Below are 14,257 nucleotides of genomic sequence, written 5' to 3'. Positions count from 1 at the left end.
AACATTTCTGGAATCTGAAAAGACGCTTTATTAATTGAATTTTATTCTAGTTCTCTCAAATCTGTCAGCTTTAACGCTGACAGGAAGGACTTCCTGCTGTCAGGTGTGTCACTACCAATCTTTAATGATCTCTTCCTGTCACTTAAAACTCAGATCGTTAATTGTGGCTGATACGAAGCATTCATAGTTTTCAACTTGTTTCTTGAAACTAATTAGTGCCTTGGCTGTATATGCTATACCTTCATTGCTATTAAAGAAAGATAGAATATTTTTTTTATTATGTCTGTGAAGGTTCTCAGTCATCCAGGTCATCGTAGTCAAAGGAGCTTGATTTTTTTAAATTAATTTCTATAATTTCTATTTCTATACATACAGTTACAGTGGTGATTTTATACATCAAACATGGCAGGATTTTAAATGTGAAGTAAAGTAAGTAAAATAATAATAATAACAACAACAACAACAGGTTTGAGGGTGCTCTTAATGCTTTGTTTCCAACAGTTTTTTCTCATGGCTCTGTGTGATGTAAAGAGACTGGAGATCCTTCAGCCAATTTCAACTTGAAAAGCCAGAGCAAGAGGCATCTGATAAACACCTGTCAAGGTTACTTTTATTCCCCATAACCTTAAAACACACTTAAATACAGAAGAAACACATGCATATAGTTGTGAATATGCAAAACATCAAAGACCTTTATATATTTCTTGACCTTCGTGCTCTCAGAGCAGAACTGGCTAACAAGCTCTTTTACCTTCAGCAAACTGTACTTGGCCTTTTTATGGTACAACAGTTCCACATTGTGTGTTTTTAATCTGCCACCTTGGAAACCTTCAGTCTAGCCTCTGCTACCCTGTACTCAGAAAAACAAAAACACTTCAGTTCTTTTTCCCACTGTAGCGGTGGTACTAAATCTCTAATGTGCTTGTAAATGAGGTTGTATTTGCAACACGAATGCATTCAGTTCCAACAGAGCATAGCAAAACTATTTCTCCTTTTTTGCGGCATGAAATCATGATGCATTGAACAGACCTTTGTGCCGTGCAAGTGCTAGATCTAGGTGAGCGCCATCCTTTGTGTGCCACCTTTTTAATATGAGCTGACAAAGTAAGTCACATAACCAATGAGAGAAAATGTTCATTCAAAGTGTCATTCAAACCAACATTCGGCAGTAAAACTTTTTATTTTTTAACAAGCCACAGGTGAGCTAAGCTGCAGATTGATTTCCCCCAGCAAGCCTCTGATGAGTCGTTTAAATCCACCTGATTATCATCTCAATGCTGCTTCAGAGGAAATGTATAACTCGTGGAAATGCAGCTGTTAGTAAAATTGACTGAGACATGACCAGTGTCACACATCTGCTTATTGATGGCCTAGAAATGCAGCAGAGAATCAGAAATATTTCTCCTTCTTTTGTTTATGAATCTAAACTTTCTGATTATTTCCAGGTTTACGTAAAAATATGACAGACCTATTTAAATGACAGATATACTATACCATGAAGTACTTCATCTGCAAAGCACGGACACAGTTACATAAACTGCCCTTGGTTTGTCTGCCTGCTAGACCTATTCACCAGTTCTATAGTCATCCTAGTCACTTGTTTTTCTCATTGAATTTTGAATTTGAATGATGACCAGAGAAGCAAACCAACAACACAATAAGCAGCTCTTCAGATTATCACCTTCAGTGAAAGCAGACAGGGCCAAAGTCACAATAGTGTGACTTTTTCAATCAAGTTATCCCTTCAGAGAGGGTTGTATTAAATAGAAATAATCAAAAATATACCCCGATTTTAAAATAGGATAGAAGTGCTCCATGTACTTGCATGAGAAGAGTGAAGATGACAGCCAAGTCGGAAAACTTGAGGAGATAATAGCTGAACATGACCTCTGTATGAACTTGAATTATATGCCTCATTTAACTGTTTCTCAAAATTCATTCTGTGCTTCACCAGAAGTTGCCTGGCATGGCTCGAGAGATAAAAAAAGAGGTTTGAAATTAATTTCACTTGAATTGTAATTTAATGAGGGGTATATAGTATATATTCAGAATGTATTATATATGAAAGAATGAGATGTGGATTTTAAACAAAATAGTTTCTCTTTGTTCTTAATTATGTCAAAGTAATTTTTTCTAAGAGAAGGTTAAGTAGCAAATCGCAGCTGTTATCCTGAGGATTAGACTATCACACCTGATCCTGCTCCCAAGGTCATCTTCTTCTTTGTTTCATTTCCTTTTTGCTTTCCTTTTACTTTTGTTTTGACTCACTCACCTCACTTGGTTTTGGTAAAGTCTTCACTTCCTGTCCTTGTGTGTTTCACTCCACTGTGATCGCCTGCTTTGCTTTAGGTATCTCTTCTTGGTACAACACCTTCTTTAGTGTGCACGCTTTGTCTATGTTAACATCTCGCTTCAATTTCTACACTTGCTTGCATCTTTTCTTTACTTCTTGTTTCCTTCCAACAGGCAGGTAATGAAGAAATGTCTTTTTATTTTCTTAAATATCCAAACACATATATAATATATAATATGTCAAACACAAGCAATGGTAGAAAAACAAATTAAGTATACCCTCTTTAGAGCTTAAGGTTTTACTTATCAGGACAAGAAAAAAAAATAAAATGAGGTAAATATAACCTCAGATAAGCTACAAAACATGACTTATCACATGATATAATTATTTATTTAACAAAAACTAAGCTAAAAGCAGTGCGTGAAAAACTAATTACACCCCTTCTGCTCTCAGGAAATTAAGTAACTAGCGACAAGAGCTGATAATCAAATGCACTTGATTAAATGCTCATCGGCATCTAAAGTGTGAAACCTCTATAAAAGCAGATGTTTTGGCAGTTTTCTGAGCTCCAGCATTCAGGTGTGCGTTAAAACAATGCCAAGGAGAAAAGAGATCAGTAGTGATTTTAAGAAGCAAGTGCTGCAGCCCATCAGTCTGTGAAGACCTATAAGATCATTTCCAAACAATTTAGTCCACGATTCTCCAGTGAGAATGATTATTAATAAGTGGAAAACATTCAAGACAAATATGTCTCAACTCTACAGGCCTCATTTAGCATCTTAGAAGTAACATACAGTTAAGAGGAAACTGAATACGTATGATGTGGTATGTTTGGAAAGGTTGCCAGGAGAAAGCCTATTCTCTCTAAAAAGGAACGTGGCAGCATGGCTAAGAGTGGCAAAGCTGTATCTGAAGAAACCAGAAGACATCAGGACAGATGAGATTGGGTGGCTGTGGCTGAGGTGGTAGAGCAGATCAGCTACTGATCGCAAGGTCGGTGGTTCGATCCTTGGCTTCCCCAGTCTGCATGTCAAGTATCCTTGGGCAAGATACTAACCCAAATTGTCCTCCGATGCGTTCATCGGAGTGTGAATGCAGGTTAGTTTGCACTTGTGTATAGAAGTGGGTGTGAATGGGTGAATGAGGCATGTTGTATAGAGCACTTTGAGTACTCCAGGAGAGTAGAAAAGCGCTATATAAGAATCACTCCATTTACCATATGTCCTACCAGCTGCCAAGTAGGGTGTTGGAGGGCTGATGATTTGGGCAGTCGCTGAGTTGAACCATAAACTCCACTGTTTACAAAAGTATTCTAGAGTCGAATATGAGGCCATCTGTCGGTCTGCTAAAACTAGGCCAAAGCTGGGTCATGAAACAGGACAATAATCCAAAGCACAGCAGAACAGAATGACTGAAGAATCAAGATGTTCCAATGGACCAGTCAGACGTCCAGACCTAAACCTGACTGAGATGCTTAAGACCTTAAGAGAGTGGTATATAAATGGATGCCCACAAACCTCAGGGAACTGAAATAACATTGTTAGATGATATGAGAGATTAGTGTAGTTCATTTACTGACACAAATGGCACAAATGCCCAAATAGTGAAAATTGTTAATTAAAACATCTTCATTGAATTTGTTTAAGGTTGAGGAAGATCTTATTTGGGTATAGTAAAATGGTGACAAGGTTTGGAAGCAAATTGTCCAAAATCCTGTATGAGCATTGTTCTTGGTGATACTGGGTTGCAAACCCCAGGATCATCATGAATTCTGCTTTGCTGATTTAGCCAACATAAAGTTTTCAAAAAGCAGTTCTATGACCACTGTGTGTGAGACATATCCCCCTGTTTTCTCAGAGGGTCCGTAAGGTTACTCTGCTAACCTTTGTCAAATTGTTCATGGACTTTTAATCCAGCTTCAGACCTATTTAATACAGTTGCACTATAACAGGATTGGGAATCTTTAACCCCCTGTGACATGGTTGCCAGCTGTTCCCACCCACTCACAGTGGGTCAGCCCACACAGGGATGCTGATGGGTGGGGCAGGATGGGAGGACATGCCTGGAAAGTGAGAGGATCCTCTTAGCTTAGTGCAGATTGCTGCAGCGTAAAGACAAGAGGAATGCTGAGCCCAAAGGTGCTTTAAAACGTCGCAGAGGAGTGGATATTTTGCATAGTTTTTCTTCATTCATTTTATATTTTTCCTTCATTCTTACACCTGGAGTTTAAAGCTTTGGTTGGGCCATATTTATGGATTGCTGAGAGGACAGACGACAGGTGACTCACAATGGCCATGGCTTTGGATGCAGTGTGGGTGAGGGTGAAGAATGTTTGCAAGCAGAACGGGCTCCTCATCATGTCAGTGATGGCTGTGGTCATTGGATGTCTTTTGGGTTTCTTCCTGAGGACACGGCGTCTCACGGAGCAGGTCAGTGTGTCTCCTCCCCTTGACCCAGTGTGACGTCATGCAGAGAGAATCCTGTATGTATACTCAGTACAAAGACATAAGGTTGCTGTTTTCATCAAATTGAGAAAATGATGCTTATATTAGCCATGTAAAGCATTATTATTCATACCAATATTTTCCCAGTTTTATTGAAGTTCAGCCTTTAACCCTAAACTGCATATTGGCTAAGTGATAAAGTGCTTACCCTTGTACTGTTTAATAAAGGCTGTCATCAAAAACTAAAAATCGTCTGAATTTTCAGAAAACAGACCTTATTTCCAGGAAACCTACTGCATTCATAACAATATCAAATAATAACAATTTGAAAGCGATCGCAATAATTCCCACAGGAGAATGAAAAACCCTCTGGTTGTATTTGATAAAATTTTACTACACTCTCTGCAATAATGAGGATTATAATGCATTGCAGGAAGTAGTTGTGTGTATTGCTAGAATGGTGAGGAAACAGGCAATAACAAAGCGAGTAAGACTGGCTAGCCAGGAGTTTAGTGTATAGCGAGATAATAACCTGAAACACTGGATGGAAAGACCAGCAGTCTCCATATTTAAATTCCTAAGTTTATTGGGGAAGAGCTGGAAAAACATTGTGGAAGCAAATCAGTCAGAGGCTTCAGCAAAAGTGTTATTGTAAAATTTTCAAAAGAAATGATGCGTTTGTTTTTCTGCTAAATGAGTGAAAAGTTATATTAGCACACTCTTGATGGTACTCCTGCTTTAATGTGTCTTTGCACTGATTTTACATTTGCTTCTGTCTGGATAGAGTGTAACTGTTTTGGGTAGAGATGTCTCCTAAACACATGCAGGAGCAATAAAGTTCCTTTTTGAAAAGAGCACAGCAAGAAGAATACACTCACCAAATGGATGTGTGATTGTTCCTGTTCAAAGTGGCTGTGCAAGTTGTGGGTCTTAGCTTTCCTAAGAACTGCTCATTCATACAACACGAGTGACTAAAGTAGTTTTTTTCCACCATAAATTAAAGGTAAAAACATGCATGAAACTGAATAAAAACAAGAAAGAAAAGCACTGTGTACTCATCTAGCTACCTTCCTAAGCAGTACTTTGAGATTTAGACCATTAGTGTTGAAATCTTTTGGATGAATGAATAAAAATTGAATTCTACTGAGCTGTGATTGATAAATTTGGGTGGAAATGCCTTGGGAATGCATTCATGTCTCTGGAGTGTGTGTGTGTGTGTGTGTGTGGGGGGGGGGGGCGGAAGCTGCATCTACACTGGAAGTGATCCACTCCTTGCACACTGCTTTGAAGCTGAAAGTTACCTAATTAGTAGGCAATTGTCTATTCTATATTCAGCATACATGTCAGTCACTGGTACATGGTGATGTTATTGGTAGTCATTTCAAGGTCTCACCTGAAAGTCAAGAAATGTTTATCTTGGATGGCAGCAGTTATTTAACCTGTACCAGGTTCAATCGCCGAACATCATTCAGTTTCTGGTATCTGAGAATACTATTACTGAGAATTGCTTCCAGTGTGGGTGCAGCTTTAATTTGTGTTACAGAACCTTGTTTTTTACTCACTCATTGCCCCTCAGATTTGTCCTGTGAACTATCAGTTCTAGCTTCATCCAGCTATATACGCCTTACACGTGAATATCATCTTTTCATTTCTACCCTGTACTGCAGCTGACTCAGAGAGGAGAGACACACAAAACACAAAACACAAAACGATGCACTTAGCTCTACATCACTTCTACTGAAGGGGAAACTTTGAGCTGCCACTATAATAAAAGGAATAAGTATAGTAAGCAAAAGCTGTTTACTTGTTCATATATCAAACCATAGTCGTGTGCATTAAAATTTGCTGATTGCCAGTGACTCCCAAAAGCAAATATGAGCCCTCTGAATTTAACATTTAACAAGTAGCCATAAATGGATAAGAAGCTGCAGTCCAAATATTAGGTAGCAGAAGCTAACTCATAACATAGGGCCAGCTAGATGCCTACAAATAAAATACCAGAAATTCACTAACTGAAGTGCAGCCCTCCTGGTCTGTTGGCACAGTTAACTGCACAGCAGATCATATTATTTTCTCAGATATTTTACTCCTTTCAAGGCTCCAAAGCGCTCCAAAATGAACAAGGTTGAGAGATTTAGTTCAGTGGCTCATATCGCCTGAGGTAAAGCATAGCAGACAGAAAGTGATTGGCCTGCAGTCTCCTGTGTCAGCATCCACCTGCTACTCAAAGTACCATACATATGTATGATGTATAGCTTAAAGCCATATCAAAATTTAACCTGGTTATATTAATATTCATCTTCGCTCTCAGGAGCTTAGTGCATTCCAGCACGGTACTCTGGTAGGATGCTACTTGTGCAACTTGTGCTCACTACAGACTGCTGACTATTCTATAGTCATCTGTTAGTGTTGAAGCGATTGGGAGCGATCGCAACTCAGCCAAGAAGTGGCAGGCCACGTAAAATCACAGGGCGACCTTCAAACTTCACGTGACCTTCCGATCAGCTCGAGAAGAGTGCGTAGAGAGCTTCATGGAGTGGGCCGAGCAGTTGCATCTAAACCAAACGTCAGTTGCAGTGGTGCGCTCTCAGAGATGTGCTCTCTGAAATGACGAATCACACTTTTCTGTCTGGCAATCCATTGGATTAGTCTGGATTTGGCAGTTGCCAGGAGAATGGTATTTGTCTGACTGCATTGTGCCAAGTCTAAAGTTTGATGGTGGAGGCATTACAGCATTGGCTTGTTTTTCACGAGCTGCCCTCAGTCACCTTAGTTCCAGTAAAAGAAACTCTTAATGCTTCAGCATAACAAGACATTTTTGGCAATTTCATGCTCCCAACTTTGTGGGACCAGTTTGGGGATGGACCCTTCCTGTTCCAACATGACTGCACACCAGTGCACAAAATAATGTCCATAAAGACATGGATGATTATCCAACATCGGTGTCTGACCTCACAAATGTCATTCTGGAAAAATGGACAAAAATTTCAACGCGCTCCTAAACTTGGTGGAAATCCTTTCCCAGAAGAGTTGAAGCTGTTATAGCTGCAAAGGGTGAGCTGACATCATATTAAACCCCATGGATTAAGAATGTGATGTCACTCAAGTTCATATGCATGTGAAGGCAGATAAGCAAATACTTGGCAAAGGCAATACAGTGTCTCTCGCTTACTCTAAATTTCTAAATAACACCACATACTACATAAACACTGGCCATTTGAACCCCTTTACAGTTGTTTTTCTGGTGATGCTGTGCTGTTACTATATAAGAGAATTTAAACCAAAAGAGAAAACAATAACTTAGTTGCTATATTTATTATATCCCTCGTGCAGAGGAAGTATTTGTGTTCCTGTGTGTGTGTATTCATGTTTGTTGTCATTAATTTATTAAAGCATGTACAGGAAACCTAAGCATTCATTTACAGTAAAGTTGCTTCGGTCAACAAGCAGCTTTAATGGGATCCGTAAACAAAATGCAGCCTTTTTCTTTCCCATCAGCCTTCTGTCTAAAGCTCTGTCAAATTCTCAAATAGACCTAAAAATAGCTTGTGGCTCCTTTACTCTCATAATAGGGGATTACAATCCAATCAAATAAATGCTTTCTCTAATTGTACATCAAATAAAAGTGCCTGTCAGTGGGGCTCATCGCAACCTACACAGAAGACATTTATGTTTCAAGGCAGATTATCTGTTTCTGCTCTGAACCCCCAAACACAGATCCTCTCTGTGTTTGGGGGTTCAGGGCATAAACAGGAAGTACAGCTAATCTTTTTAAGTGTGTTTTTGTGTTTGTCTGTGTGTATGTGAGATAAGACTTAGCTTGTTTCGGGGAGCAGGGGGATTGGACTGTGCAGCAGAAAAATGAAAAAAGAAGAAAAAACAAAAACAAAGATAATATTCAAAGGAATTAAAATCTGAAGAGAAGAGACATCCTAACATTTTTTAGCACAGGAATATATGAAGTACAAGTGTAGGACTGGGTACTGGGTGGGTGACTAGATTACAGTATAATGGAAGTCTGTAGAAGCAGCCCATTAGTTGCAAATTTCACAGTTAGACTGACAAAGAATGTAAAAATAACTCAAGATTATTTCTGTGATGAGATCGCAACAGACAGATGCACAAATACCTGGTGGAGCTGGTGATTGTCATCGGGAAAATATTTTGCCACAGGGACACACACACTGGAAATATTTCTCAGAGATTTTGATCCATATTGACATGAAAGCAGAGTTGCTGCAGATTGTATATCAAAGCCATGATGTGAATCCCTTGTTTCACCACATCTCAAAGATGCTCTGGTGACTGCAGAGGCCATTTGAATACAGTGCAGTCATGTTCAAGATTCCAGTTTGAGGTGACTGGAGGTTTGTGATATGGTTCATTATTCTGCTGAAAGCAGCTGTGGTCAGAAAGGGCTGGACATGGTCAGCAACAAGGCTCAGTGCACTATTTGTACTAAAGGGCCCAAAATGTGCCAATAAACACACAACATTACATCATAACCAGCCTGAACAACTGATACGAGGCAGGTTGGATTGAGGCTGTCATGTTGTTTATGCCAAAGTGTGACAATCTTACAATCCAAACGTTGCTGCAGAAAATGAGAATCATTAAACCAGGTGACATTTTCTCTAACTTCCTACTACAAACTTTTGTTGAGCCTGTGTGAATTGTGGTCTCAGTTTCCTGTACTTGTCTGACACCTGGTGTGGTCTTCAGCTGCTGCAGATGCATAGATAGATAGACTTTATCATTCAGACTTCATTCATACACCATTCAGTGCACATCAAAACTACTCAAACTTCTCAAAAATACTGAGACTAGGCCGTCTGCCAGTAACAGCCGTATTCTAAGTCACTTAAATTATCTTATGCTCTAATGCTTTGTCTGAAGTTCATCAGGTCATCTTGGCCATGCCTGCATTCCTAAATGCACTGAGTCACCGTGATCTGATTGGCTGATTAAATATTTGCATTAATGAGCTTTTGAAGAGGTGTACCTAATAAAGTGGCTCTTGTATATTTTTGACTGAAGCACTGATTAGACCTACACTTTTTTTTCAGAGTGACTGAAAGCCCCAAGGTGAAGCAGCTAAACTCGAATAGTCTGTTTTCCATACTTTTCAAATTAATTCAGCTCAGTTTTATTTCTATAGCACGATGTTATAAAAGCAGCTGCCTCAAAGCCTTTTATATTGCAGAGGAAAGACAACATTAGAGAAAACCCCTGTTTCATACTGAAAGAGGAAAACTATTTCTGCATATTTGATGTGAGAATGAATTAGTAAAGACCACAAAGTCAGATTCGGGTTTGCGTTTCTCTGGGTTTTTTGCACTTTTGTCTTTCCTCTTTGCTTCATAAACAGCAAAGAGGCAGATTAGAAATTTGAAGGAATGGCAGCACAAGTCACTAGCTGGAATCAAACTGCAGCTGTGGTGCTGGGCATTTTCACATCTCAAGGTGTCAAGGTATTGTCATTTTGTTCAATGAATCTGGTTGCAGCGAGTGTGGTATGTGTATTTTAAAATGACCTTAATGCAAACAGAAGAAGAATATTTATCAAATAAAAAGTATGACCAGTGTAGTTATGATCTTGCTGTCACTCATTTGGTTGCTTCAAAGATGGTAGCCAAGTCTGAGACTGGTCACGGTCACATGCCATCTTCAAAGTAACTTTGTAACTTGTGATAAAGTGGCAATTAGACAGAGTCAGCCTGCTGTTTATTTGTGTTTGAATGGAGTTAGGCAGGCAATTACATGCACTCCTTTGTCTGATTAAGTGTGATAAATCTGTTGCAAGTCTACTGCAAATCTGTTACCCTCTACATACGGATAAAAAAAACCCTCACAATAAAGAACATCACATTGTGTTCTGTAGGAAAGACTAATTCTGATTGGTTGCAATATGTTGGTTATCTTTCTGCAAGTGCAACAAATTAAATTATAAATTGTAACTATTTGCAAGCCTTCAAGTCGCCTCCCACTAGGCAACCTGTGCAATCACTTTGCAACTGAAAGTGCTGGTCCAGAGGGTGAGGGTAAACAAAAGGAAGAGTGAAGTGTAAATAAGACAAACAGACAGAATGAGAGAGAAACAGGACTAAACAAAGAGCAGAACTAATAGGAGCAGGTGAAACTGATGACAGCAATAAGATTTTTGAATTTTTGAAATAAAACTGGGGAAAAAGTGAAGGAAAAACAAGCAGGGAAGCAGACAGGGAAGCACTGAAGGGAAACAGAGGTATTAGAAATACAAGGAGTCCATTATGGTACAAGCACCATGACATAAGATGTCCTTTGGCGCCAGAGATAACAGTTCTATTAAATAAGAAATAATGTTCAGCAGGTCTGACATGATGACATAAGCTGTGGAAATAATATCATTTCTTGGCAGAAAGCTTTACAAGTTCTGGAACCTATATTTTCAGTTATCCCACCAATAATGCCTCTCTTTGAAGCTTCCAGAACCTACAGCTTTCAAACTCACAGCTCACATTTTGTAAAGTAACTTTTCCAATCCCATATACATATATATATATATACACTCAACAAAAATATAAACGCAACACTTTTGTTACTGCTCCCATTCCCCATGGGATGGACGTAGAGACCTAAAATTCATTCCAGATACACAATATAACCATCCCTCCCAAACAGTGGTCACAAATCAGTCCAAATGTGTGGTAGTGGGCACATCTGCTATATTGAGATAATCCATCCCACCTCACAGGTGTGCCACATCAGGATGCTGATCTGACATCATGAGTAGTGCACAGGTGTACCTCAGACTGCCCACAACAAAAGGCCACCCTGGAATGTGCAGTTTTTTGCGCTATTGGGGGTCTGGGGACCCAGAACCGGTCAGTATCTGGTGTGACCACCATTTGCCTCATGCAGTGCAACACATCGTCGCATGGAGTCTATCAGATTGTCAATTGTGGCCTGTGGAATGTTGGTCCACTCCACTTCAATGGCTGTGCGAGGTTGTTGGATATTCGTGGGAACTGGTACACGCTGTCGTATACGCTGGTCAAGCACATCCCGAACATGCTCAATGGGTGACATGTCCGGTGAGTATGCTGGCCATGCAAGAACTGGGACATTCCCAGCTGCCATCTGCCCTGAACAATGTGAACCATGATTCATCTGTGAAGCGCACACCTCTCCAATGTGCCAGACGCCATCGAATGTGAGCATTTTCCCACACAAGTCTGTTACGGCGACGAGCTGGAGTCAGGTCAAGACCCCGATGAGGACGACGGGCATGCAGTTGAGCGTCCCTGAGACGGTTTCTGACAGTTTGTGCAGAAATTGTTTGGTTGTGCAAACCAATTGTTCCAGCAGCTGTCTGGGTGGCTGGTCTCAGACGATCTTGGAGGTGAACCTGCTGGATGTGGAGGTCCTGGGCTGGTGTGGTTACACGAGGTCTGCGGTTGTGAGGCCGGTTGGATGTGCTGCCATATTCTCTGAAACGCCTGTGGAGACGGCTTATGGTTGAGAAATGAACATTCAATGCACGGGCGACAGATCTGGTTGACATTCCTGCTGTCAGCATGCCAATTGCACGCTCCCTCATTGCTTGTGGCATCTGTGGCATTTTGCTGTGAGACAAAACTGCACATTCCAGGGTGGCCTTTTGTTGTGGGCAGTCTGAGGTACACCTGTGCACTACTCATGATGTCAGATCAGCATCCTGATGTGGCACACCTGTGAGGTGGGATGGATTATCTCAATATAGCAGATGTGCCCACTACCACACATTTGGACTGATTTGTGACCACTGTTTGGGAGGGATGGTTATATTGTGTATCTGGAATGAATTTTAGGTCTCTACGTCCATCCCATGGGGAATGGGAGCAGTAACAAAAGTGTTGCATTTATATTTTTGTTGAGTGTATATATATATATATAAAAACACCCAGCACGCCCCTGCGGGCGGTTTATCCTTCAAGCTCGGGTCCTCTACCAGAGGCCTGGGAGCTTGAGGGTCCTGCGCAGTATCTTAGCTGTTCCCAGGACTGCGCTCTTCTGGACAGAGATCTCCGATGTTGTTCCCGGGATCTGCTGGAGCCACTCGCCTAGCTTGGGAGTCACCGCACCTAGTGCTCCGATTACCACGGGGACCACCGTTACCTTCACCCTCCACATCCTCTCGAGCTCTTCTCTGAGCCCTTGGTATTTCTCCAGCTTCTCGTGTTCCTTCTTCCTGATATTGCTGTCATTCGGAACCGCTACATCGATCACTACGGCCGTCTTCTTCTGTTTGTCTACCACCACTATGTCCGGTTGGTTAGCCACCACCATTTTGTCCGTCTGTATCTGGAAGTCCCACAGGATCTTAGCTCGGTCATTCTCCACCACCCTTGGGGGCATCTCCCATTTTGACCTCGGGACTTCCAGGTTATACTCGGCACAGATGTTCCTGTACACTATGCCGGCCACTTGGTTATGGCGTTCCATGTATGCCTTGCCTGCTAGCATCTTGCACCCTGCTGTTATGTGCTGGATTGTCTCTGGGGCATCTTTACACAGCCTGCACCTGGGGTCTTGCCTGGTGTGATAGACCCCAGCCTCTATGGATCTTGTGCTCAGAGCTTGTTCTTGTGCTGCCATGATTAGTGCCTCTGTGCTGTCTTTCAGTCCAGCTTTGTCCAGCCACTGGTAGGATTTCTGGATATCAGCCACCTCCTCTATCTGCCGGTGGTACATACCGTGCAGGGGCCTGTCCTTCCATGATGGTTCCTCGTCTCCCTCCTCTTTCTTGGGTTTCTGCTGCCTGAGGTATTCACTGAGCACTCGGTCAGTTGGGGCCATCTTCCCAATGTATTCTTGGATGTTCGTTGTCTCATCCTGGACTGTGGTGCTGACACTCACCAGTCCCCGGCCCCCTTCCTTCCGCTTAGCGTACAGCCTCAGGGTGCTGAAGAAGGGACTGCTCTCACAGCTAGAAGGGACTGCTCTCACAGCTAGAGATTGACGAGGTACAACACAAATGCTACGGCAAGGAGGAGTCAGGACGCCAGGTCAGGGGGGAGATATCATCGCCCCCACCCAAGATTGGGTACATAGCCCCAAGTGCGATAGGAGAAGGACCGTTGAGTGCGAGAGGAACTGACCTGAAAAATAGGATCATGGCCAAGCTTGAAACCTGGATCCCCCGTAGCCGGTTACCAAGATTACGTGAAGTACCCTCAGAAGGTCTGCTAGATGATGTTAATGCAGCACTACGGACAATACCTACAACCACGATTACCGACACTAACAAGCTGATCTACAATACGGCAGCAGTGATCAGTGAGATGCTTGGCTACAAGTTGAACAGCCACAAGGGGCAGTACCCTCCATGGAGAAGGAGGCTAGAGGACAAGATCAAAGCAGCACGGAGGGAGGTTAGCCAACTAACGGAGTTGCAGAAAGGTGCGACAAAGAAGGTGCATAAGAAATACAGCAAGCTGTCCATACCTGAGGCCTTGGAAACTGCCAAGCAAAGACTCACAGCCTTGGCCAGCCGCTTGAG

At 41.6% G+C, this 14,257-nt stretch overlaps 1 protein-coding gene across 2 annotated transcripts in view; it reads left to right on the top strand.

Moving 5' to 3' along the window:
- Positions 1-4,581: 4,581 nt before the first annotated feature.
- Positions 4,582-14,257, top strand: part of slc1a7b (solute carrier family 1 member 7b) — a 47,311-nt gene continuing 37,635 nt past the window's right edge. Inside the window, exon 1 of one of the 2 annotated variants that reach the window (XM_085348837.1) lies at positions 4,582-4,722. In XM_085348837.1, the coding sequence (XP_085204963.1) occupies positions 4,582-4,722 (141 nt within the window). The remainder of the gene's footprint in view (positions 4,723-14,257) is intronic. The other variant, XM_085348838.1, reaches the window with a different exon arrangement.

Source organism: Diplotaxodon limnothrissa, linkage group LG23, assembly GCF_057381915.1.
Source record: "Diplotaxodon limnothrissa isolate DT_005_m linkage group LG23, D_limnothrissa_male_GT1.1, whole genome shotgun sequence".
Classification (NCBI taxonomy): Eukaryota; Metazoa; Chordata; class Actinopteri; order Cichliformes; family Cichlidae; genus Diplotaxodon; species Diplotaxodon limnothrissa.
This window is presented reverse-complemented; position numbering and strand designations above follow the sequence as displayed.